The following is a 27,462-nucleotide window of genomic DNA, read 5'->3' as shown; positions in this document are numbered from 1 at the left end:
TTCACACGAGCAGTGCTTGCTGTGATGGGGTGACTCTGCCTCCCTCGCTCAGGGTCTGACAGTCTGTTACAGGAGTGTGACCAGTGGATTCACACGAGCAGTGCTTGCTGTGATGAGGTGACTCTGCCTCCCTCGCTCAGGGTCTGACAGTCTGTAACAGGAGTGTGACCGGTGGATTCACACGAGCAGTGCTTGCTGTGATGGGGTGACTCTGCCTCCCTCGCTCGGGGTCTGACAGTCTGTTACAGGAGTGTGACCGGTGGATTCACACGAGCAGTGCTTGCTGTGATGAGGTGACTCTGCCTCCCTCGCTCAGGGTCTGACAGTCTGTTACAGGAGTGTGACCGGTGGATTCACACGAGCAGTGCTTGCTGTGATGGGGTGACTCTGCCTCCCTCGCTCGGGGTCTGACAGTCTGTTACAGGAGTGTGACCGGTGGATTCACACGAGCAGTGCTTGCTGTGATGGGGTGACTCTGCCTCCCTCGCTCGGGGTCTGACAGTCTGTTACAGGAGTGTGACCGGTGGATTCACACGAGCAGTGCTTGCTGTGATGAGGTGACTCTGCCTCCCTCGCTCGGGGTCTGACAGTCTGTTACAGGAGTGTGACCGGTGGATTCACACGAGCAGTGCTTGCTGTGATGAGGTGACTCTGCCTCCCTCGCTCGGGGTCTGACAGTCTGTTACAGGAGTGTGACCGGTGGATTCACACGAGCAGTGCTTGCTGTGATGGGGTGACTCTGCCTCCCTCGCTCGGGGTCTGACAGTCTGTTACAGGAGTGTGACCGGTGGATTCACACGAGCAGTGCTTGCTGTGATGAGGTGACTCTGCCTCCCTCGCTCGGGGTCTGACAGTCTGTTACAGGAGTGTGACCGGTGGATTCACACGAGCAGTGCTTGCTGTGATGGGGTGACTCTGCCTCCCTCGCTCGGGGTCTGACAGTCTGTTACAGGAGTGTGACCGGTGGATTCACACGAGCAGTGCTTGCTGTGATGAGGTGACTCTGCCTCCCTCGCTCGGGGTCTGACAGTCTGTTACAGGAGTGTGACCGGTGGATTCACACGAGCAGTGCTTGCTGTGATGAGGTGACTCTGCCTCCCTCGCTCGGGGTCTGACAGTCTGTTACAGGACTGTGAGTCGGTTCTTTAACTGGTTTAACCAGTTGCAGTAATGAGTTCTGCTGCTCAGCCCGACACAAACAGTGCCTCAAACTTCACTGTAACAATACCCAAAGTCATTTCCATTTCACTGTAACAATACCCAAAGTCATTTCCATTTCACTGTAACAATACCCAAAGTCATTTCCATTTCACTGTAACAATACCCAAAGTCATTTCCATTTCACTGTAACAATACCCAAAGTCATTTCCATTTCACTGTAACAATACCCAAAGTCATTTCCATTTCACTGTAACAATGCCCAAAGTCATTTCCATTTCACAGGAAGGGAGGTCAGAACTGGAAAGTTAAGCGATGTTTCTAATTGCTACAGCCAGTAATGTAACAGCCAGTCCTTAATTAGAATACTTGAAGGTCGTAAATGTGCAGAGTGGCGTCGTGGGAGATGCAATGTAATAAAGCATGCATCGACAGGGAGATGAAAGTGCTGCTCCAGATCTCGTTCCAGGCAAATTCCTCCACTCTTCTATAATTTGTCACATTGTGTTGGAGTGCTCTCAGGAAATTTAAATTACAAATCAGCCAGGATTCAGAGAGCCCTGGGCGGCAGACCTCCTTCTCCTCTCTGAGCCTCACTCTTGAGATTTGGGAAGCAATTCGCTGCTCTGGTATTGAAGTGCTTGCATTTTCCACTCCTGAATCGCAGGTGATTCATCCTCTGTGAGAGCCGTCTGGCTGCTTTTAGCTGGGATTTGTTTGTTGGGTTTAGTGTCTCTTAATGCAGCAGGAGCTGACAGAGACTGAAGGATGACTGTCTGTCAGTTTGTACAGCACAGGGATGGGTTTGCACATCTTCCCTTTCCTGCATATCCTTACACACCCCAGCATGAACACAGCCACTGAGTACATGCCCTCAGGCACTCCAATCACTGTGGCTTTGCCAAGTGCAAGACTCTTGTGGATATGACAGGGTAGCAGCCAGCCAGTCCACATGAGACCCACAGAGGCTGCTGTTGCTCCCCTCTCCCCTGTCCTGGATTCCACAGACTCCCCCATTCCTCACATATTTGTTCTTGACTCTCCACCTGAAGTGTCGCTCTGCACTTGTTCTGCAGCTATGACAGTTTTATGTGTTGATGCATTACTGAAGAAGCCTTCTCGACAGGAACCCCAGCAGTGTGTTGCCCTGCGCTGGAGCCGCGTCATTTCATTTCAATGTCCCCATAAGTGGTGGTCAGTTTAGAGTTGTGATCCTGAACTGACACCACCTCTCTCCACTGTAAGTTATGGTGTTCAGTGATGATGTTAATAATGGGGTCAGTAACTCACACATGCAGGATTCATAGTTAAACCATGGCACTATTTAAATCCACTGCTTTTAGATCATTAAAATAAACCCAGTGAGCTCCAGAAAGGACCACCTCACTTTAGACTTGAATTTGGGACGAGTTCAAAACACAATCGCAAAGTCTCAAATAAAGTTTAATATGTATGGAAAAAATGGTTTGTTTTACACAAAAATAATATTTATTTAATCCATAAAATCAAATTAAAAAATATACAAATAAAACTAGATTGTTTAAATGACTCCTGATTGTGAATAGTTTAATATTTGTGAAGGCAGTTCCTGTGTTTCTGCTGATCTGTCTGAATCCACCTGATTAAATCACTTCTGATACAGTAAATAATGAATTGGCTCGGGCATGGCTCTGCTCTCGCTGCTCTGCGCCCCGGGAGGCAGAGGCTGAAGGTTTGCTCGGGGATTATCTGAAATCTGTCTGGTTTTGGTTTTTGATATTCATGATCTCACCTCGTTTGCAATGCTTGACTGACACATTCTCCTACTTCAAATCTTCCCCCAGCCCCCCTTGAAAGTGATTCTGTGTGTGGGTCTCTCTGTATTGATTAATAAGTAAAGGTTTATAGATGTATATGCTGACCTACAGTGAAGACCTCTCTCTTTCTCTTTCTACAGTGCAGGTTTTGCCTTCATTTTTTTATTAAGGGAAAAACAACAACATCATCATTTCTATCAAAATAGCAAGCCATGGGAGAAGTTACATCGTTGCGTTTTGGGTGGTATCTTGCTATTGCTTTTTAAAATTTATTTATTCATTTAACAAAAATAGATGCAAAAATTGCAGCGGCCCCCCATTCAATTCTGTTAACAAAAAGTGTATTTTCTGTAAGACTGTTCATACTCTACCACCTCCTCCATCACACCGTCTTGTCATGTTCAAACCGGTCCTGTCATGTTCAAACCGGTCCTGTCATGTTCAAACCGGTCCTGTCATGTTCAAACCGGTCCTGTCATGTTCAAACCCGTCCTGTCATATTCAAACTCGTCCTGTCCTGTTCAAACCGGTCCTGTCATGTTCAAACCCGTCCTGTCATATTCAAACTCGTCCTGTCCTGTTCAAACCCGTCCTGTCATGTTCAAACCCGTCCTGTCATGTTCAAACCGGCTCCTTTACAGCCCCAGCCTGAGTTCATGTGACTCACTGTAATTCCATCGCTGTGGAACTCCTGTAAGTGATGTTTCCAAAGCAGAGGGCTGAGATGTGCTTCTGCATGTGGAAGCGAGCTGAGCTCAGAGTGATTTACAAGATGCACAGTTAATAGCAGAGTCCCCTGGCTGCAGCGCTCAGAGAGTAATCACTGGAAGCCCATTCAATCACGCATCTCAGACAGTCAAATCAAACCCCTACTATGACAGAGGCTCCTGCTGGGGGACAAGTTCAGGAGTTTAAATCACAACTGGCTTGATAAAGTGCTACAGTACACAATGTCTAAAAGCTTCCTTTCTCAGGCACCTCACACAAATCAGGCCCTAAGCAAGGACACCAAGGACTAGCCCTACAGTTCATTCTTTTCAGATGCCAACTGCAGGGGAAGATAATGGCTGCAGAGGACGGGGACACATGAAAGATCTCAGACTATACACACAATAAAACCAACACTGACTGCAGGGGCAGGCTGGATTGACCGGAACAGTGCACCCACTTTCTAAAAAGAGAATTATGTTATAGGTCTTGACTGCTAACTCGGACGTCAATGCTTAAATAGCAAAGATATTTAACAAGCAACCAGCAACACACAAAAATGACCTTCGTGAGGACAAAGTGAGTCCACTAGACTCTACCTGTGGAAAGATGTTTGCAATGAACATTCAGTACAAAACAGTAACTTGTAGTGCTTACATTCCAGACAGTGTATTCAGAGGATTTCAATACCGTTCTGTCTGCTAACGAGTGCAGACCAAGCAGGCCAGACTGCGTTGTGAATCGTTAACACAAACTCACGCTCACTTGCTCCTGGTCTGTTTTCTTCCATGAATAAACATTGTTGCTCTCCCTGAATACCATAGTCGATTCTTCCTTTATATCTAACGGGCTTGTGTTGCTCATTCGTGGGGTGGACTCACCTTGTCCTCCCGAAGGTTAGCCACATTGTTTGCATGTTAGTAAGCAAGTTAAAAGCCTGCCTGTTGCTCCAAGTCCTGCCAGTGCCACTCTCATTCAGTCCCTGCCACGTCCGCACTTTTAAAGTTAGACCGTTTCATTATTCCGGTGCATTTGTAATTGCGATCACAAGGTCTAAGATGTTAACTTTTAAAAGCTTAAACTAAGGACGTCGGAAGCGTATCTGGAAGGTTTGATATTCTCCTTTTTAAACAAGTGTTGAAAGCACTCTGATATTATGTTCCAGTATGTACTCTGTCCAGGAGCTCTCCACCACTCCCCCCAGGGGGACCCAGTATAATGAGGCTAAGCTGATGCAGACAGTGCTGCTATCTTGATATCTCACATTGTAAAAGAGACTATAAAGGAATGAGGAAATGAACGCTGCAGCGTTTACGCCAGCGTTTATCTGCACGCGCTCTGTTAATCACAGAAACTGCTCCCCATTAAAGCAGAGTTATTGGGTAATCTGTCCCGCGGGGCACTTCATCAAAGATCACAGCTCACTGTTATTACCAGCTGGAAGAGGAGAGAGAGAAGAACCTCATCTGATTTATTGTCAAAAGTTCTGCTTTAAAGTTCAATGGCTGTACTGAAGATATTTACATGCACAGGAATTCAAACCTAGCTGGAGGTACTGGACTTTATTACAGAAATTAATGATTTTTTCTCTGTGTCCAGTTTTTCAAATCTCTGCTGTTTCTCAAGTTTTTCTCCTGTCATCTGCTTCTGGGGTGTTGATTATTATTATTGTTAGATGCTGTATTAAATAAATAGGTTTTTCAGTGAGCTGGTATCAGTGATGATTCTCCTGTGTTGGCAGTGAGCTGGTATCAGTGGTGATTCTCTTGTGTTGTCAGTGAGCTGGTATCGGTGGTGATTCTCCTGTGTTGTCAGTGAGCTGGTATCAGTGATGATTCTCCTGTGTTGGCAGTGAGCTGGTATCAGTGGTGATTCTCCTGTGTTGTCAGTGAGCTGGTATCAGTGATGATTCTCCTGTGTTGTCAGTGAGCTGGTATCAGTGGTGATTCTCCTGTGTTGTCAGTGAGCTGGTATCAGTGATGATTCTCCTGTGTTGTCAGTGAGCTGGTATCAGTGATGATTCTCCTGTGTTGTCAGTGAGCTGGTATCAGTGATGATTCTCCTGTGTTGTCAGTGAGCTGGTATCAGTGGTGATTCTCCTGTGTTGGCAGTGAGCTGGTATCAGTGGTGATTCTCCTGTGTTGGCAGTGAGCTGGTGTCAGTGGTGATTCTCCTGTGTTGGCAGTGAGCTGGTATCAGTGATGATTCTCCTGTGTTGTCAGTGAGCTGGTATCAGTGGTGATTCTCCTGTGTTGGCAGTGAGCTGGTATCAGTGATGATTCTCCTGTGTTGTCAGTGAGCTGGTATCAGTGATGATTCTCCTGTGTTGGCAGTGAGCTGGTATCAGTGATGATTCTCCTGTGTTGTCAGTGAGCTGGTATCAGTGATGATTCTCCTGTGTTGTCAGTGAGCTGGTATCAGTGATGATTCTCCTGTGTTGTCAGTGAGCTGGTATCAGTGGTGATTCTCCTGTGTTGGCAGTGAGCTGGTATCAGTGATGATTCTCCTGTGTTGTCAGTGAGCTGGTATCAGTGATGATTCTCCTGTGTTGTCAGTGAGCTGGTATCAGTGATGATTCTCCTGTGTTGTCAGTGAGCTGGTATCAGTGATGATTCTCCTGTGTTGGCAGTGAGCTGGTATCAGTGGTGATTCTCCTGTGTTGGCAGTGAGCTGGTATCAGTGGTGATTCTCTTGTGTTTTCTCTTTCAGCCCCCACAGAGTCCCCCCTGAGACCCAGTCTGGGTGAGTACTGCAGACACACCTCACCCTGCTGTTCACTGATCTCACATGGAATCCTTCAGTGAAACATTACAGTCAATATTTATCTGTTTGTGATAATCTGAAAGGATCTTCAGTGCCGTACAGTATAAATAATATTTAACTGTGATAATCTGAAAGGATCTTCAGTGCCGTACAGTATAAGTAATATTTACCAGTGATAATCTGAAAGGATCTTCAGTGCCGTACAGTATAAATAATACTTATCTGTGATAATCTGAAAGGATCTTCAGTGTCGTACAGTATAAATAATACTTATCTGTGATAATCTGGAAGGATCTTCAGTGTCGTACAGTATAAGTAATATTTACCTGTGATAATCTGAAAGGATCTTCAGTGTCGTACAGTATAAATAATATTTCTGTGATAATCTGAAAGTATCTTCAGTGCCGTACAGTATAAGTAATATTTACCAGTGATAATCTGAAAGGATCTTCAGTGCCGTACAGTATAAATAATATTTATCTGTGATAGTCTGAAAGGATCTTCAGTGTCGTACAGTATAAATAATATTTATCCAGTTCTCACTCTTGTCACTCATCCCTTTCCCGTGCAGCTGAGATCCATGGAGACAATGTGATCCTTCGGGACGATTTCGATTCCAACCAACAGGGGGAGCTGAATTCCAATATCTGGTAGGTGGATCCACACAATTAGAGGGCGTGTAATTAAATTGTTTGAGCCGAGGAACTAGGAGGGAGGCAGTGTAGTCTCGTGGTTAGAGCTGAGGGACTGGGAGGCAGTGTGGTCTCGTGGTTAGAGCTGAGAGACTGGGAGGGAGGCAGTGTGGCCTAGTGGTTAAAGCTGAGGGGCTGGGAGGGAGGCAGTATGGTCTAGTGGTTAAAGCTGAGGGACTGGGAGGGAGGCAGTGTGGTCTCTTGGTTAGAGCTGAGGGACTGGGAGTCAGTGTGGTCTCGTGGTTAGAGCTGAGAGACTGGGAGGCAGTTTGGTCTCGTGGTTAGAGCTGAGGGATTGGGAGGCAGTGTGGTCTTGTGGTTAGAGCTGAGAGACTGGGAGGGAGGCAGTGTGGTCTAGTGGTTAGAGCTGAGGGACTGGGAGGGAGGCAGTGTGGTCTAGTGGTTAAAGCTGAGGGGCTGGGAGGGAGGGAGGGATGGAGGGAGGGAGGCAGTGTGTTCTAGTGGTTAGAGCTGAGGGACGAGGCTCATGTTGTTTTGCTGCCTGTTCAAACTCTCTGCTCTCTTCCAGGTCAGATTGCAGTAACTGTGAACTTGGGGAGCAGTGTGGGGTCCTCATGCACGGCAATGCCATCACCTTCTGTGAACCACATGGGCCAAGAGAGCTGGTAAATATCAGAGAACAACTGGGAGAATCCCCCCCTCCCCGACACAGAGAGGATACAGCCCTGCACTGGGGGTGTAGGGGGAGAATAACCAGAGCAGGGCATCACAGGGCCAATACGCTGGAATCAGAATGAATTACTTCAAGGAAATATCACCCAATGTTAATATTAGCTGACAACTTAGAATGGAGTGTTTTAGAGCAGGGTGTCAGTGCTGGAGAGTTTAGTGCTTCAGGGACTGAGCATAACGAAGACCTCTTCTCAACAATAAAAAGTCTTTTTAATGTTTTTTTTACTTTGTTTAGACAAGTGTACCTTTGAACACGACCACCGCCTCTGTCCTGCAGTTTTCTATCGGTAAGTGAGCAGTGTTTACTTCTTTAGCCCCGCACACAGTTGTTCAAAGTGGAGTTTGACTGCAGGATAGTCTGCAGTGAAGCCTCGTCCTGTTTGCAGTGGGGTCCTGCTTCCTCACCCCAGTCTGACAGTGGGTGAGATTGCTGCTGAGGCTGAGCGTTCCATGCAGCAAATACAGTGCATGCTGACGGCATCCTGGAGTGCTGTGTGTGCGGGGCAGCTTGATTTTATGTGGAAAAGATTTTGCTTGAAGAATAAGTCAAAGAGGAGGGTGACTGTGTATAAAATGCCAATACACAGAATACGTTTCAGCACCGAACAGCCCCAGCTCCCCAGCACTACGACCTGGAAGGACCTGCTCAACAAGGTTTTAAAAAGGTTTTCTCTCCATTAGTATTAATGGAGAGCGTTGTCCGCAGCTCTCTCTAGTAGCGATGTCTTGTACAAAGAGTCCGTCCTTTTTCAGCTTGGAGGGGCCCGTGCCTGAGTGAGTCTGCTCACACTAAATTTAGCAGGGCCAGCGCAGCCTGCTAGCAGCTTCGGGGCTTTTACAAAACCTGCACTAAATCATCCTGCCTGGATTTCCATTTCACAGCAGAGAGAGTTCAGCTTGAACCAAAGCAGCAAGGACTGTCAGGGTCTATTGGGATCTGGGGTCTATTAGCGCCACATGCAAAACAAATACTGGGAAAGAGGTGTCAAAGAATAACAAAACCAGGTGCAAAGAAGGTCTGCTTATTAAGACCCTGATATCTTTTTACTGCTGAGCCTCTGAGATTGTTATCTAAGCAGCCATGCTGAAATTGTTTTCTAAGAAACAGACCGTATGTCGGAAGGCCAGTCTGTGACGGGGGGGTCAATCTCTGGGGATCGCAGAAGCCCCCCCTCCCCAGCAGGAGGATTTCCATTTCCATTGAAGGCAATTAAACATTTCCCCAGCCTCCCAGACCCCCCCCCCCCTGGCCCTGAGGTCAGCAGGGCGTGTCGGAGAGACAGTTAAGAGAGATTGTTATGGGTGAGGGACCGGGTGTGAAGACGGAGCGCATTTCACAGGGGCGCGGAGAGGAGGGCACGGGAGACAAATTATCCGTCTCTGGGGAGAGCAGACCAAATTAAAACTGGAGCTCCGATCCGTGGAGATGTTTTTAATGAGTCTGGGAATGCGAAGCCTGGGAATCAGAGACCAAAGATAGGATTGGCTGAGGGGCGACTTTATTAAAGTATTTCACTCCTTTACTTTATTTAATGTAAAAAGATATTCTTGGTAAACAGCAGGGGGCATATTTACTGTTCACTCAAGGACTGTGGCACTTGGAAGATGCAGATCCTTTTTTTAACACAGCCATCGCTACTGTATTAAACATTCAATAGTGCCACATTTAGAAATATTAAAAGCAACTACATTATTTCCATGACCAGCGTTTGGATTTATTACGTTTCTTTTAATAATTTTATTATTAATGCATTTTTTCTTTCTTTTTCTTTTTTCATTTAATTTAACTTTTGAACATAGAATAAAAAAATAAAATAAACTATGTTCTTAAAATATAATATTCATATAAGCTGCAAAACAAAATATTGGAAAGAAAGAGAGGGGGTCGCCATGCAAGCCTCCCAGCTATTTGGAAATGCTGTGCACTGTGTGCAGTATTGCAATAGAACAGCAATAATAATAATAATAATAATAATAATAATAATAATAATAATAATAATAATAATAATAATAATAGTTGTATTTGATTCATTTAATAGTCCAGCATTTTAATTAGATCTCATTTACAATATGTTTGGTAAATGTCTTCTCCTCTCTGGGGAGATGGTGACTGGCTGTGATTTATTATCTCTTAATCCTCTGCTCTCCATTTCTATAATCCTGCACCTCTCTGAGACACAGCCCATCCGTCTGAGTGTGAGTGCGAGTGAGTGTGAGAGTGCGAGAGAGAGAGTGTGAGAGAGAGAGTGTGAGTGACTGAGTGTGAGAGTGCGAGAGAGAAAGTGTGAGTGACTGAGTGTGAGAGTGCGAGTGAGTGTGAGAGTGCGAGAGAGAGAGTGTGAGAGAGAGAGTGTGAGTGACTGAGTGTGAGAGTGCGAGTGAGAGTGTGAGAGAGAGAGTGTGAGTGACTGAGTGTGAGAGTGCGAGAGAGAAAGTGTGAGTGACTGAGTGTGAGAGTGCGAGTGAGTGTGAGAGTGCGAGAGAGTGTGAGTGACTGAGTGTGAGAGTGCAAGTGAGTGTGAGAGTGTGAGAGAGAAAGTGAGTGACTAAGTGTGAGAGTGCGAGTGAGTGCGAGAGAGAAAGTGTGAGTGACTGAGTGTGAGAGTGCGAGTGAGAGTGTGAGAGAGAGAGTGTGAGTGACTGAGTGTGAGAGTGCGAGTGAGTGTGAGAGTGTGAGAGAGAGAGTGTGAGTGACTGAGTGAGAGTGCGAGAGAGAAAGTGTGAGTGACTGAGTGTGAGAGTGCGAGTGAGTGTGAGAGTGCGAGAGAGTGTGTGAGTGAGTGTGAGAGTGCGAGAGAGAGTGTGAGTGAGTGTGAGAGTGCGAGAGAGAGTGTGACTAAGTGTGAGAGTGAGAGTGCGAGTGAGTGTGAGTGCGAGAGAGAAAGTGTGAGTGACTAAGTGTGAGAGTGCCAGTGAGAGAGAGAGTGTGAGTGACTGAGTGTGAGAGTGTGAGTGACTGAGTGTGAGAGTGCGAGAGAAAAAGTGTGAGTGACTGAGTGTGAGAGTGCGAGAGAGAGAGTGTGAGTGACTGAGTGTGAGAGTGCAAATGAGTGAGTGTGAGCATGCGAGTGAGAGTGCAACTGCGAGATTGAGAGAGTGTGAGTGTGAGTGCGAGAGCGAGTGAGTGAGTGTGAGTGAGTGAGGGTGCAAGTGAGTGATTGGTAAACACATCTTATCAATTAAAAACATATATCAATTAAAACACATCATATCAATTTAAACACATCATATTAATTAAAAACATATATCAATTAAAACACATCATATCAATTTAAACACATCATATTAATTAAAAACATATATCAATTAAAACACATCATATCAATTAAAAACACATCATATCAATTCAAACACATCATATCAATTAAAAACACATCATATCAATTTAAACACATCATATCAATTTAAACACATCATATCAATTAAAAACACATCATATCAATTGAAAACACATCATATCAATTAGAAACACATCATATCAATTAAAAACGCATCATATCAATTAAAAACACATCATATCAATTCAAACGCATTGGGGCGCAGACCAGCTGACTGTGATGCTGGAAAGCCTAAGTGAAGACAATGACATCATTGTGTCATGCTGGTCACCTTGTCATGGCATTAACTACCTCATAGAAGGAACCAAGCCATAGGAACCTTTATAAAAGTTTGCCATGGTATTTTTGCACTTTTTTGCCATGCATTTCCCATGGTTATATTGTGCATTTAAGTATAGTTTACCCTGGTTTGCCATCTTTATTGAATATGGTTTACTATACCTCTCTGTTCTCTGCAATGCTTGCCTATGCTTTACCATACTTTCACTGTGCTTTATTACACTTTGCTATGCTTTTACTATGGGGAACTTTTATAAGGGAACACAATTATTCAACAGCCTTAAGAGAACCGTCTTTTTTTTTTTTTTTTTACAAAAATACAAACATGGTAATAATTCCGACAGCCTATTGAGCTCAGTGTCCATGTAGGAAGTGAAGAACAGAGCAAAGAGAAGCTGCACGAGTCGGGTAATCATGAGCTTGTCCATGCAGGACATGACATTGCTACACTGTAACAGAGCAAAGAGAAGCTGCACGAGTCGTGTAATCATGCGCTTGTCCATGCAGGACATGACATTGCTACACTGTAACAGAGCAAAGAGAAGCTGCACGAGTCGGGTAATCATGCGCTTGTCCATGCAGGACATGACATTGCTACACTGTAACGGAGCAAAGAGAAGCTGCACGAGTCGGGTAATCATGCGCTTGTCCATGCAGGACATGACATTGCTACACTGTAACAGTGCAAAGAGAAGCTGCACGAGTCGGGTAATCATGCGCTTGTCCATGCAGGACATGACATTGCTACACTGTAACAGTGCAAAGAGAAGCTGCACGAGTCGGGTAATCATGCGCTTGTCCATGCAGGACATGACATTGCTACACTGTAACAGAGCAAAGAGAAGCTGCACGAGTCGGGTAATCATGCGCTTGTCCATGCAGGACATGACATTGCTACACTGTAACAGAGCAAAGAGAAGCTGCACGAGTCGGGTAATCATGCGCTTGTCCATGCAGGACATGACATTGCTACACTGTAACCGCTCTGCATTGCAAAGGTGTTCACTAGTGAGTCTGCTATGCTGCAAGGCTGTGTGTTAACTCAAATCTGCCCTGTAGCGTCTCTGGGGTTTTTCTTTACATGGTGTTTAAAGCCACACAATGCACAGCATTAGAATCTAGAACTCTCATCTTAATTCTGCAAGCTTTTGTTTTATTGTTCATTTTGCACACGGTTGTGTTAATACCCTTTACAAGTTATTAACGCGATATTGCAAGGCATGAGTGAAAAGGCCAAACATTTTTCATCAGCTAAATTATCATTATTAAATGTAATTTTCATTGACCTTGTTGACAGCTGATAATATTTGTGTATTTTTTTTAAAACATGCTGCAGTGATTCAAGCTCTGTGTTGGTTTCCCCAGGCTCTGGCTCCTGTCGGTTCAGCTACTCTGACCCCCACATCATCGTCTCCTACAACAGGAATGGCTCAAAGGACTGGGCCCCCCTGGAGAAGATCAGGTCTGTGCTCCCTCAATCCTCCTCTCCTTCTCTCTCTCTCTCTCTCGCTCTCTCTCTCTCTCTCTCTCTCTCTCTCACTCTCTCTTTTTCACTCTTTCTCTCACTCTCTCTCAGGGCCCCCACTAACAGCAGCACAGTGATCCACCTGCTGCACCTGTCCAGCGAGTCGAAGGGGGAGGCCATACGTCTCCGCTGGCACCAGGAGCCTCTGTCGGGCATTGAGCGCTACGAGTCGTGCTGGGCGCTCGACAACATCCTGCTGATCAATGCTGCACACCGGCCCGTCCTGCTGCAGGACAGTCTGGACCCCCCTGACACCGCAAACTGGCTCTTCTTCCCCGGGGCCACTGTCAAGGTATGGTACCGCAGCATCAACGCTAACCCTGCACACTGGGGCTGAAACAGGAGAGAGCTAACACCTCCCCTCCCATGCATACCACTGCAAACCCCAACAAACCCCAATGCACCCCAACAAACCCCAATGCACCCCAACAAACCCCAATACACCCCATAAAACCCCAGCAAACCCCAATACACCCCATCAAACCCCAGAAAACCAACAAACCCCAGCAAACCCCAGCAAACCCCAGAGAACCAACAAACCCAGAAAACCCCAGAAAACCTCAGCAAACCCTAGAAAACCCCAACAAACCCCAGAAAACCAACAAACCCCAGAAAACCAACAAACCCCAGAAAACCCCAACATACCCCAGAAAACCCCAGAAAACCTCAGCAAACCCCAGAAAACCAACAAACCCAGAAAACCCCAGAAAACCCCAATACACCCCATCAAACCCCAGAAAACCAACAAACCCCAGCAAACCCCAACACACTCCAACAAACCCCAATACACCCCAACAAACCCCAGCAAACCAACAAACCCCAACAAACCCCAATACACCCCAACAAACCCCAGCAAACCAACAAACCCCAACAAACCCCAGCAAACCAACAAACCCCAACAAACCCCAGCAAACCAACAAACCCCAACAAACCCCAACAAACCCCAGAAAACCAACAAACCCCAGCAAACCAACAAACCCCAACAAACCCCAACAAACCCCAGCAAACCCCAGCAAACCCCAGCAAACCAACAAACCCCAACAAACCCCAGCAAACCAACAAACCAACAAACCCCAACAAACCCCAGAAAACCAACAAACCCAGAAAACCCCAACAAACCTCAGCAAACCCCAGAAAACCCCAACAAACACCAATACACACCAATAAACCCCAGCAAACCCCAGCAAACCCCAGCAAACCCCAACAAATCCCAGCAAACCAACAAACCCCAACAAACCCCAGAAAACCAACAAACCCCAGAAAACCAACAAACCCCAACAAACCCCAGAAAACCCCAGAAAACCAACAAACCCCAACAAACCCCAGAAAACCAACAAACCCCAACAAACCCCAACAAACCCCAACAAACCCCAACAAACCCCAGAAAACCAACAAACCCCAGAAAACCAACAAACCCCAACAAACCCCAACAAACCCCAGAAAACCCCAGAAAACCCCAGAAAACCAACAAACCCCAACAAACCCCAGAAAACCAACAAACCCCAACAAACCCCAACAAACCCCAACACACCCCAGCAAACCAACAAACCCCAGCAAACCAACAAACCCCAACAAACCCCAGAAAACCAACAAACCCCAACAAACCCCAACAAACCCCAACAAACCAACAAACCCCAACAAACCCCAACAAACCAACAAACCCCAGCAAACCCCAACAAACCAACAAACCCCAACAAACCTCAGCAAACCAACAAACCCCAACAAACCCCAACAAACCAACAAACCCCAGCAAACCCCAACAAACCCCAACAAACCCCAACAAACCAACAAACCCCAATACACCCCAACAAACCCCAGCAAACCAACAAACCCCAGCAAACCAACAAACCCCAGCAAACCCCAGCAAACCCCAACAAACCCCAACAAACCCCAACACACTCCAACAAACCCCAACACACTCCAACAAACCCCAACACACTCCAACAAACCCCAACAGACTCCAACAAACCCCAACAAACCAACAAACCCCAGAAAACCAACAAACCCCAGCAAACCCCAGCAAACCCAATACACCCCAACAAACCTCAGCAAACCCCAACAAACTCCAGCACACCCCAACACACCCCAGAAAACCTCAGCAAACCTCAACAAACTCCAGCACACCCCAACAAACCCCACCAAACCCCAGCACACCCCAATAAACTCCAGCAAACCCCAACAAACCTCAGCAAACCCCAACAAACCCTAACAAACCCCAACGCTTGGCCCATTGTGCTCTGCCAATTGTGCGCCGCCCCCTGGGAACTCCCTTCCAAGGTTGGCAATGGAATAGCCTGGACTTGAACCAGCGATGTCCAGGCTATAGGGCGCATCCTGCACTCCACGCGGAGTGCCTTTACTGGATGCACCACTCGGGAGCCCCAAGGGGGGCTCTCCTGTTTAATGTCGCAGTGAAGTGTACAGGGCCTCACTGGAAGCCATGCCCCATATCAGCATCTTTGCTCTGAACAAAGCAAGTGTTTACTTCAATAGCAAGTGTTGTCGGCTGCCCAGATCGTTCTGTAGCTCTCCTCCTCCTACTCCTCCTCCTCCTCCTGCTCCTCCTCCTCCTCCCCCTCCTTCTCTCCCCCAGCCATGGCTCTGCTCGCAGAGCTCCTGCAGGCACTGTGTCCGTCGCAGTGGCACGGTGCACAAACCAGCCTACCATCTGCTTCTCATGTGCCTGATGGGGCAGTGAGTGAGTGTGTGAGTGAGTGTGTGTGTGTGTGTGTGTGTGTGTGTGTGAGAGAGAGAGAGTGGGGGGGGGGGTGTTAATCTGGGAACCTGATTCTCATCCAGCTCATTCCTTTGGAAAGCTGTGAGTGACACCATGGAAACTGAAGCCATCAGCGCAAGCCATCTCTCTGTATAAACCACGTGTAACCAAGTGGCTTAAATGGTAGGCAGAGTCTGCACTTTTCCCTGGATTCGCTGCCTCGCAGTTAAGTCTTTCATTAAAGGAAGCACCTGTTCATTTTACAAGATGTAAACCAAGCGACCTGCAGCACTAATCTGATTCAAGGTCTCCCAAGCACTCAAGTTGCTTGTTTCTCATGTTTGCATGGTTAACATTGTCATGTGGCTGGTTTCAGTGCAGCATTATCTCCTCGGCTGCACGCTGCTGTTCCAGCAAACTTTCAGAGTGTGGAGCAGTTTCTGTTTTATTACTGTTCGGTAAGCCCTAGAGAAAGAGAGAGATACAGCCTCAGAAACCAGGAGGGAGTGTTTCCAGGAGAACATGTTGCTGGAACCACCCCTGGGCATTGCACAGGGACAGGACAGCTTCAGGTAAAGTGCATCACGACACAAGAGGAGCAGAAACATCACTGTGTTGGTACAAAGGCGATTCGGATTGGAAATTGCAATTTCATTTGTTTTCATATTCACAAATCTGCAAAATATACATGCTGCAAAATTAGCATAATTACTCAGTTCAGTTTCTATGCCGTAGATGTATAACTTACATGCATAAACATGTGTTGCTGCAAAACAAAGTTGCCACAGATATTTCGTGTTTATAGCATAACTCAAAATCCAAGATACAAGCAATCAACATTATATTGCACAGCCTCTTTCTAAGTCTTTAAGTGACTTGTTTCCGAGGTGAGATCAGGATGTGGTTCTGGAGGAGCAGGGTCGGTTCTTGATGGTTACATGAGCTCCAGCCCCAGATTGATGGCACCCGTCCTGTTGCTTCTCGATAGCACTTCTCTCTGAAATGTTCCGCTCAGTGAGTCACAGGCTGTGTTCTGACACCCCGGAGTTACACTGTGAGCCTCCAGCAACACACAATCGAGCCGTCTGTCTGCACAATCTGTCATCACTCAGGAGTGCCAAGATCACCAGGGAGAGGAAATAAAGAGGGCACGCAAACTCTCGGAGAAAGAGAGGATGAGTGGAGCAGCACACTGCCTGCCAGTCAGCCGCTACTGTAAGTGGGATCTAGGATGCCAGGATGGGGTTAAACCCTGCTTGTTGCTCACAGGGATCAGATGGGCAGGCCAGTGACACAGTGGCAGCTCCTCTATATTTCACTGCCTGGGTTTGGTTGTGGGGACAGAGTGTTCTGTTCACTGGATGTAACCATGCAAGAGCACAGGGGGGGAATGACCAGCAAGACAGGAGCCAGGGGGTAGGGTTAGATAAACTGAGGGCTGGACCGTACCACACACACAGCGACACTTGTTTTTCAATTTCAGGGAGATATGTCACAGTGGTTACATAATAGGTTTATATAAACACATGAATGTTCATAGAGTGCTGTTGTTCTCTCTTTGGGGGCTCATCCAGGTTATTAGGATATCCTGATTCGTGGAATAACTACAGTACTCGGTGAATGTTCAGGGTGTAGCCTAAGTTTCCTCTAATAAGTAAGTCTATATCTTGCGTAACTCATCTCTGTCTTTCTCTCTCCCATCCCTCTCTCCTCTCCCTCCCCCTTTCTCTTCCTCTCCTCTCTTTCTCCCTGTCCCTCTCTCTTCTCCCTCCCCCTTTCTCTTCCTCTCTCCTTTCTCTCTCCCTCACCCTTTTCCTCTCTCCACTCTCTCCCTCCTCCTTTCTCTTCCTCTCCTCTCTCTCTCCTCTCCCTCCCCCTTTCTCTTCCTCTCCTCTCTCTCTCCCTCCCCCTTTCTCTTCCTCTCCTCTCTCTCCTCTCCCTCCCCCTTTCTCTTCCTCTCTCCCCCTCCCTCTCACAGCATGCATGCCAGTCAGAGGGGAACGCAATGTATTTCCATGGGACGGAGGTTGCTGGATTCAGCTTTGCCTCGACACGAGATGTGGACCTGAGCCGAGAGGAGGGGCAGAGCACCTGGTGGGAGGGGTTTGAGAGTCCACCCGCAGGGTGAGTCTCAAAACACATCCTGTTCTATGGCAGTGCTGATTAGCGTTGAGCAGTACGAGGACTGCTTGCACCTGCAGTTGTGCGGTAAACATGGTACATTGGAGGGTACAGTGAGTGTGTCTGCTACTGTAACTGGAAGATTATATTTGCATTACAACCACTCTGAAGTTAATAAAGCAAACAGAGAGCTCTTGTGTATAGTGTGCTATCTGTGCAGCTAAGAGTTATGGGTGCTGTCTATGTGCTGAATTGTATAGTGCATTTACAATACATTAGTTTTCAGTTTTAACCAATAAAAAATACAGTAAAACACCCAGATACAAAAAAAAAAAAAAATGAAATCGGTATGTAGCCAATAAACGGAAAACAGAAGCCCTAATTATAACTGTAATTTAAAATTGAAATGGGGAGTTTAAGCATGTGATCTGCTGTCTCTATAGCTGAGAAATCTGGGGTGCTGTCCGTGGTGCTGAATGTCAGAGTGTGGTTGAATCCCTCCCTGTGAGACTATGGAAGTGTGTGCTCTTCTGATCCTATGGCTGGGAGATCCAGGGTGCTGTCCATGGTGCTGAATGTCAGTGTGTCATTGAGTCCCTCACTGTGAGGCTATGGAAGTGTGTGCTCTTCTGATCCTATAGCTGGGAGATCCAGGGTGCTGTCTGTGGTGCTGAAAGACATTGCGTACTGTAACTCCATGACTGCTGTAACAAAGAGGCTAATGTGTGCTCTACTGCCCCTATAGCTGGGAGATCTGGGGTGCTGTCTACGGTGTGGAGTGTGGAGAGCTGGAGTCGGGCTCCTCGCTGGTGTTTCTTCGGGACGGAGAGCGGAAGGTTTGCACCCCCTACCTGGACACCACTGTGTACGGCAACCTGAGACTGCACTTCACAATGGGTGAGGACTATAGCCTGTCTGTCTGCCTGTCAGTCTGCCTGTGTGTGTCAGTGTGTACCTCACTCTACTATAAAAAAGAGGGCTGCTTGTCCTCTGTAATATAGTAAAGTGAACGGGGTGTGTGTGTGCCTGCCCTGCACTCCACAAATCAACCTCAGGCTGCCCTGCACTATGGTTGACGAGTCTGTTTTGTGCATCTGTTGAAAGTTCAGTCCCTGTGTTACAGGTAAGAGCACTTGAGCCTCACCCTCCTGTTCTACATTTACAGAAGTAAAAGACCTGGGAGGAAGTGAATGGGAGTATTTACTTTCAAACATATGGATTTATGAGAATGTGTTTACACCACACTAATGAGAGTTAGGAAACGGTTTAAATGCCCTCTTCATGTTGCTTTAGATGACTCTTTGTTTTTACTTTGTTTTTTTTCAGGTGGCGGGCAGTGTGACCCCGGAGAGTCACATGACAATGACATCACTCTCTACGCCAAGATGGAGGGCAGGAGGGAGCACGTTGTTTTGGATGTACTGTCCTATTCATCCTACAGGGTACTGTCACCTTCTCCCTCTCACTCTCATCTCCTCCTTCTTGTTCCTACGCCTCCGCACCCTGTGATCCTCTCGTTCAGCTCCCCAGTCCTGACCTTGTTCAGTGACAGGACAGTGATGCAGTCGTCTCTGTGTTGAACTCAAGGCCAGTGCTGACCTTGTTCCGTGACGGGACAGTGATGCAGTCGTCTCTGTGTTGAACTCAAGGCCAGTGCTGACCTTGTTCAGTGACGGGACAGTGATGTAGTCGTCTCTGTGTTGAACTCAAGGCCAGTGCTGACCTTGTTCCGTGACGGGACAGTGATGCAGTCGTCTCTGTGTTGAACTCAAGGCCAGTGCTGACCTTGTTCAGTGACGGGACAGTGATGTAGTCGTCTCTGTGTTGAACTCAAGGCCAGTGCTGACCTTGTTCAGTGACGGGACAGTGATGCAGTCGTCTCTGTGTTGAACTCAAGGCCAGTGCTGACCTTGTTCAGTGACGGGACAGTGATGCAGTCGTCTCTGTGTTGAACTCAAGGCCAGTGCTGACCTTGTTCAGTGACAGGACAGTGATGCAGTCGTCTCTGTGTTGAACTCAAGGCCAGTGCTGACCTTGTTCAGTGACGGGACAGTGATGCAGTCGTCTCTGTGTTGAACTCAAGGCCAGTGCTGACCTTGTTCAGTGACGGGACAGTGATGCAGTCGTCTCTGTGTTGAACTCAAGGCCAGTGCTGACCTTGTTCAGTGACGGGACAGTGATGCAGTCGTCTCAAGGGCAGTCCTTTCTGAAGTGCAGGTTCTGGTGTGCCGACAGCAGCATGTGCAATATATTACACTTTGGTGAGATGTTTGTTTATCACTATAGCTCTCCCACAGACTCTGCTAATCTGTGTACTCCCGGGCTTAGCGAGCTGGTACTCCCGCTGTTTGCTTTGCGTGATTAACAAGCTGTTCAGAGAAATATCAAATCACTGGACTAAAGGATGTCCCTGAAATGTTGGGGCAGCTTTGAGGGTGTTGGACTGAGTTTGAATCCATGTTCTGTCTGCATTGTGATATTGTCACATATTGCGTGTGTGCGTTGTGATATTGTCACATATTGTGTGTGTGTTTTGTGATATTGTCTCATATTGTGTGTGTGTTTTGTGATATTGTCTCATATTGTGTGTGTGTTTTGTGATATTGTCTCATATTGTGTGTGTGTTTTGTGATATTGTCTCATATTGTGTGTGTGTGCGTTGTGATATTGTCTCATATTGTGTGTGTGTTTTGTGATGTTGTCACATTGTGTGTTTTGTGATATTGTCTCATATTGTGTGTGTGTTTTGTGATATTGTCTCATATTGTGTGTGTGTTTTGTGATGTTGTCACATTGTGTGTTTTGTGATATTGTCTCATATTGTGTGTGTGTTTTGTGATATTGTCTCATATTGTGTGTGTGTTTTGTGATGTTGTCTCATATTGCGTGTGTGTGTTTTGTGATATTGTCTCATATTGCGTGTGTGTTTTGTGATGTTGTCACATTGTGTGTTTTGTGATATTGTCTCATATTGCGTGTGTGTTTTGTGATATTGTCTCATATTGTGTGTGTGTTTTGTGATGTTGTCACATTGTGTGTTTTGTGATATTGTCTCATATTGCGTGTGTGTGTTTTGTGATATTGTCTCATATTGTGTGTGTGTTTTGTGATATTGTCTCATATTGTGTGTGTGTTTTGTGATATTGTCACATATTGTGTGTGTGTTTTGTGATATTGTCTCATATTGCGTGTGTGCGTTGTGATATTGTCACATATTGTGTGTGTGTTTTGTGATATTGTCTCATATTGTGTGTGTGTTTTGTGATATTGTCTCATATTGTGTGTGTGTTTTGTGATGTTGTCTCATATTGCGTGTGTGTGTTTTGTGATATTGTCTCATATTGCGTGTGTGTGTTTTGTGATATTGTCTCATATTGTGTGTGTGTTTTGTGATGTTGTCACATTGTGTGTTTTGTGATATTGTCTCATATTGCGTGTGTGTGTTTTGTGATATTGTCTCATATTGCGTGTGTTTTGTGATGTTGTCACATTGTGTGTTTTGTGATATTGTCTCATATTGCGTGTGTGTTTTGTGATATTGTCTCATATTGCGTGTGTGTGTTTTGTGATATTGTCTCATATTGTGTGTGTGTTTTGTGATATTGTCTCATATTGCGTGTGTGTTTTGTGATATTGTCTCATATTGTGTGTGTGTTTTGTGATGTTGTCACATTGTGTGTTTTGTGATGTTGTCACATTGTGTGTTTTGTGATGTTGTCACATTGTGTGTTTTGTGATATTGTCTCATATTGTGTGTTTTGTGATATTGTCTCATATTGTGTGTGTGTTTTGTGATATTGTCTCATATTGTGTGTGTGTTTTGTGATGTTGTCACATTGTGTGTTTTGTGATATTGTCACATTGTGTGTTTTGTGATATTGTCTCATATTGCGTGTGTGTGTTTTGTGATATTGTCTCATATTGCGTGTGTTTTGTGATGTTGTCACATTGTGTGTTTTGTGATATTGTCTCATATTGCGTGTGTGTTTTGTGATATTGTCTCATATTGCGTGTGTGTGTTTTGTGATATTGTCTCATATTGTGTGTGTGTTTTGTGATATTGTCTCATATTGCGTGTGTGTTTTGTGATATTGTCTCATATTGTGTGTGTGTTTTGTGATGTTGTCACATTGTGTGTTTTGTGATGTTGTCACATTGTGTGTTTTGTGATGTTGTCACATTGTGTGTTTTGTGATATTGTCTCATATTGTGTGTTTTGTGATATTGTCTCATATTGTGTGTGTGTTTTGTGATATTGTCTCATATTGTGTGTGTGTTTTGTGATGTTGTCACATTGTGTGTTTTGTGATATTGTCACATTGTGTGTTTTGTGATATTGTCTCATATTGCGTGTGTGTGTTTTGTGATATTGTCTCATATTGGCCTGCAGTTTAGGTCACTAACAATTCGATTTATTCATGGTATTCTGTTGACCCTTAAAATACACAATATGACACACAATTGTACTTCTGCATAAAAGCATAAGCATGTCCATATACCTCTGGCACCTTAATGCTTAATGTTTTTGCTTTTGGTGTCTTGAAATGTAAGCTGTTATTGAATGTTCTCTTGACGGGATGTGGCGTTTCAGAGGAATGTTTCTCTGTGTAAATCCTCCCGTCCCGACGGAGAATCTCAGAAGCAGAGCAGATGGGACTCCATTGCAGAACCCTACCTGGAGGCTGTTGTGTGTCCTCTAGGGTGTAAGTGCATAAGTGAATCACTGACCCCACCCCCTCTCTCTCAGAACCCCTCGGTGGTCTCGGTCGCGATCCCCCCAGAGCTGCAGACTCTGGCCACACAGTTCTGTCTGGAGCAGCGAGTCCACGCCGGGCTGAACCGCAACGTCTGGGCCATCGACTACCTGCACCTGCTGCCAGTGCTGCCCACCTCCCAGACGCACATGATCCAGTTCTCCATCAACCTGGGCTGCGGCTCCTACCAGCCGTCTAACAGGTACCCTCCGCCCAGCTCTCCATCTCCCAGCGGCACTCTCTGACTGGCCTGGACACTGGAGCAGGGGCAGTCATTTATCTTTATCAGCCAGAGTGATGACAATGAAGTCTTTAATCCAATAAACAGATGTAGTTTTAGCTAAGAAGCTAGCCTAATGTCACAACCCCTGCTTTCTAACCAGGCCAGGATCTAATTCCTTTCTCTCTCTCCCTTCTGGGGTCAGCGTCAATCTGGAGTTCTCCACCAATCACGGGCGGTCGTGGTCTCTGCTGCACACGGAGTGTCTGCCGGAACTCTGCTCGGGGCCCCACCTCCCGCACAGCACCGTCTACTCCTCTGACAACTACAGCGGGTAAGAGGCTAGATCACACAGGGTGACTGCAGCATGTAAGAGGCTAGCTCACACAGGGTGACTGCAGCATGTAAGAGGCTAGTTCACACAGGGTGACTGCAGCATGTAAGAGGCTAGCTCACACAGGGTGACTGCAGCATGTAAGAGGCTAGCTCACACAGGGTGACTGCAGCATGTAAGAGGCTAGCTCACACAGGGTTACTACAGCTCACAGCCCATTCATCTCATTTGAGACATTGTGATGCTTTCGTGGTGATCCTGTAATGAACTCTCTCTGGCTGGCTCTGGTGAGTCATGTGTGTCTGCTTCAGACATACAGACAGCATGTAGACTGGGGGTTGATCCTCAGACACTGCCTCTTGGCTGTTTTAAGGATGCTGTTGTTTTTTCTAGCAGTTCCTTACAGAGGAGTCGTAGACAATGCTATTGTTTTTCTTATTCATTATTCTTAGTCTCAGTGTTTCAGTTTGTCTATCTGACAATCCATGTTTTTTTTTAAATTTGAAATGTAGCTTTTCTGATAATCTTGTCTATTAACTATGTTGCTCTGTTGAGTCAAATTTTGCACAGGAGCTCTGCTCCCTTTGCAAGTGCTCTCAGCTTCCTGCATTTCAAACTGTTTTGTTTCCATGTGCATTTGTACTACTTGGACTCCCATCCACCTGAGCTCAAGGATTGGCCAGGCCAGCTCTGCATCATTAATGTGTCTCTGTGTGTCTCCCTCTGCAGGTGGAGCCGGATAACAATCCCCCTGCCAAACTCCGCACTGACCAGCAGCACACGCTTCCGCTGGAGACAGACAGGCCCGGGGGCCGGGAACATGTGGGCCATCGATAACGGTGAGAGAGGGAGAGAGGAGAATGGGGCTCCTGCATGCAGAGAGGGCTATGGGGAGAGACCAGCACAGGGAACATGCAGGATATTGAGAATGGAGAGGGAGAGAATAGGGACCAGAATTCTAGGGAGGGGGGCACCAGCATTGTGAACATGCAGGATATTGAAAACAGTTGAAGAGGGATAAGAGAGAAGGGGATCCAGCAATAAGGACATGTGGGATAGGGGACAGCAACATGGGAGTTATTGATACCAGTGAGGCAGGGAGAAGGGAACCTGTATGACATGAGAGAGAGGGAGAGATAGACACAGTAGACATAACCAGAGGGCCATCAATACATGCGGGGAACTGAACTGGAAATGAAAATAAGATAACGAAAGATCTTGTGTGTTACTGAATTATTGTTTGATTATATATATATATATATATATATATATATATTGTGTTACTGTGCTGTGATTGTCAGTCCTTCACCTTTAATGGGTGCTGTACCTGCACGACAGACAGACAGGCAGCTCAGCCTCCAGGGCTGCCCCAGCCTGTCCCAGGTCAACTCTCCACCCAAGCCTGCCCTGACAGTGTCCTTCTCTTCTCCTCCAGTCTACGTCGGACCCTCCTGTCTTAAGTTCTGCTCCGGCCGTGGCCAGTGCACCAGGAACGGCTGCAAGTAAGAAGGCTTATTGTTGCAAGCGACTGTGTGACACAGTGAGTCTGTGTTAGCCTTGCTCCTGTGTGTGACACAGTGAGTCTGTGTTAGCCTTGCTCCTGTGTGTGACACAGGGAGTCTGTGTTAGCCTTGCTCCTGTGTGTGTGACACAGTGAGTCTGTGTTAGCCTTGCTCCTGTGTGTGACACAGGGAGTCTGTGTTAGCCTTGCTCCTGTGTGTGACACAGGGAGTCTGTGTTAGCCTTGCTCCTCCACAGTGAGTCTGTGTTAGTCTTGCTCCTCCACAGTGAGTCTGTGTTAGCCTTGCTCCTCCACAGTGAGTCTGTGTTAGTCTTGCTCCTGTGTGTGACACAGCGAGTCTGTGTCAGTCTTGCTCCTGTGCGTGACACAGTGAGTCTGTGTCAGTCTTGCTCCTGTGCGTGACACAGTGAGTCTGTGTCAGTCTTGCTCCTGTGCGTGACACAGCGAGTCTGTGTCAGTCTTGCTCCTGTGCGTGACACAGTGAGTCTGTGTTAGTCTTGCTCCTCCACAGTGAGTCTGTGTTAGTCTTGCTCCTGTGTGTGTGACACAGTGAGTCTGTGTTAGCCTTGCTCCTGTGTGTGACACAGTGAGTCTGTGTTAGCCTTGCTCCTCCACAGTGAGTCTGTGTTAGCCTGGCTCCTGTGTGTGACGCAGTGAGTCTGTGTTAGCCTTGCTCCTGTGTGTGTGGGTAACAGCAGTGTTGTGCTTGTGTGTCTCAGGTGTGACCCAGGTTTCTCTGGCCCGGCCTGTGAAATGGCCTCCCAGACGTACCCAGCATTCATCTCGGAGAGCTTCCTCACCCCGCGCCTGTCCTCCTACCACAACTTCCAGTCCATCCGCGGGGCCGAGGTCAGCTTTGGATGCGGGGTGCTGGCCAGCGGGAAGTCCCTGGTCTTCAACAAGGACAGCCGGCGCCACCTCGTCACCTCCTTCCTGGACAGCACGCAGGCCAGGTACACCACAGCGCCACGGAACCCCTGCTGGACGGGCAGACCAACTAGAGCAGCGGTTCTCAGACTTTTTGGGCCACACCCCCCTTCCTCTTGTCTGTGGTAGCTAAGACCCCCCCAACACACACATGCGCACACACACACACACACTCACACACACGCACACTCACACACGCACACTCACACACGCACACACACACACGCACACACACACATGCACTCACACACACACACACACACACGCACACACACACATGCACTCACACACACACACACACACACGCACACACACGCACTCGCACACACGCACTCACACACACGCACACACACGCACTCACACACACGCACGCACACACGCACACACACACGCACGCACGCACACACACACACGCACACACACACGCACATATACTGGTAAAAAGAAACTCCATCGTGCCTGCGGCTTCTCTGAATGTCTCTGCTGGGGTTTGGTTTTTTTTTGTTTGGTTTTTTGCACAAACCCACCACCGATCCATCATAATAAGAACAGTTCACCGATTGTGACCAACGCTTACTACACAGCAAGCTGATAAACACACACATTACCAGACAGCAGCGCGCTTCATCCAAAAATATGCAAGCTTAAAAGGCACCAGTCAGATGCACAGGGCCATCTACAAACTGACATGTCTGGAGGTGTCAGCATAAAGATTTGTTTTAAGTTAATATATACAGTATAACGGGACATTTTGGCTGGTATTAAATTTGGCGGATTTATATTTTGGGGGATTTTTTTCACAGCACGTTCACAAAAAAAGTCACAGTTTTACATTTATACTTCTAATTCCAAAAACAACAACATGTTTACTTAAATATGTCTGCTAAAACAGTATTTTTTACAGTAACTTGTTATTGCATCTACAATGTAACTGCAGCAATTTTAAAGAGACAGGACTCCCTGCTGGTTTGAAACAGCCCTGTAATTTGGGACAGGACGGGACGGGGGTCTGGCAGTTTTGTCTTCCCTGGGAGGGCTGGTGCAGAGCCAGGACAGTGTATGAGAGAGAGAGAGAGGAGAAAGAGCAGCGTGTGGCGTGCGGAGGCTGTCAGGGGAGCTGGCTGTGTGTTCCAGCTCAAACACAGCAATTTGTTCAGGACTCTCAGTGTTGCTTTAGTTAATTGCCCACTGCAGTGTATTAGCAGCAGGCAGGATGCGTTGTGCTTTACCTGCCTGTCATTGAGAGAACAACGGAAATCAAACCCAACTCAGCATCCTGGAACAAGCCGGTTTGTGCAGACAGGGCCTGTGATTGATTGTGTTATTGTTTCATTCAGGAAGTCACTCCAGCGGCACTTTAATGAATGTGTCGTCTTCTTCTTCTTCTCCTTCTTCCTCTTCTTCTTCTTCTTCCTCTTCTTCTTCTCCTTCTTCCTCTTCTTCTTCTTCTTCTTCTTCTTCTTCTTCTTCTTATTTTCCTCCTTATTCTTCCTCTTCCTCTTCTCCTTCGTCTTCTCCTTCTTTTGCTTCTTTCTCTTCTCCTTCTCCTTTTTTCCTCTTCTTCCTTGTCTCCTTCTTCTCTCCTTCTCCTCCTTCTTTCTCGTCTCCTTTTTTCCCTCTTTTTCCTCTCCTCCTTCTTCTCCTTCTTCTTTCTCTTCTCCTTTTTTCCTCTTCTTCCTTGTCTCCTTCTTCCTCTTCTCCTTCATCTTCTCCTTCTTTTGCTTCTTTCTCTTCTCCTCCTTTTTTCCTCTTCTTCCTTGTCTCCTTCTTCCTCTTCTCCTTCGTCTTCTTCTTTTGCTTCTTTCTCTTCTCCTTCTCCTTTTTTCCTCTTCTTCCTTGTCTCCTTCTTCCTCTTCTCCTTCGTCTTCTTCTTTTGCTTCTTTCTCTTCTCCTTCTCCTTTTTTCCTCTTCTTCCT

The 27,462-nt window shown here is 46.6% G+C and overlaps 1 protein-coding gene across 1 annotated transcript in view; it reads left to right on the top strand.

The window, feature by feature from the left end:
- LOC117414836 (reelin-like) overlaps nt 1-27,462 on the top strand; it is a 146,873-nt gene that overhangs the window by 51,928 nt on the left and 67,483 nt on the right. The window contains exons 5-18 of the mRNA XM_059027774.1: nt 6,372-6,404; nt 6,997-7,075; nt 7,647-7,743; nt 8,046-8,097; nt 12,793-12,889; nt 13,004-13,244; nt 17,647-17,792; nt 18,535-18,686; nt 19,116-19,231; nt 22,537-22,745; nt 22,969-23,097; nt 23,827-23,936; nt 24,533-24,599; nt 25,339-25,572. Of these exons, the coding sequence (XP_058883757.1) occupies nt 6,372-6,404; nt 6,997-7,075; nt 7,647-7,743; nt 8,046-8,097; nt 12,793-12,889; nt 13,004-13,244; nt 17,647-17,792; nt 18,535-18,686; nt 19,116-19,231; nt 22,537-22,745; nt 22,969-23,097; nt 23,827-23,936; nt 24,533-24,599; nt 25,339-25,572 (1,762 nt within the window). The remainder of the gene's footprint in view (nt 1-6,371; nt 6,405-6,996; nt 7,076-7,646; nt 7,744-8,045; nt 8,098-12,792; nt 12,890-13,003; nt 13,245-17,646; nt 17,793-18,534; nt 18,687-19,115; nt 19,232-22,536; nt 22,746-22,968; nt 23,098-23,826; nt 23,937-24,532; nt 24,600-25,338; nt 25,573-27,462) is intronic.

Source organism: Acipenser ruthenus, chromosome 7, assembly GCF_902713425.1.
Source record: "Acipenser ruthenus chromosome 7, fAciRut3.2 maternal haplotype, whole genome shotgun sequence".
Classification (NCBI taxonomy): Eukaryota; Metazoa; Chordata; class Actinopteri; order Acipenseriformes; family Acipenseridae; genus Acipenser; species Acipenser ruthenus.
The sequence above is the reverse complement of the archived record's forward strand: the minus strand, read 5'-3'. Positions and strand labels throughout refer to the sequence as shown.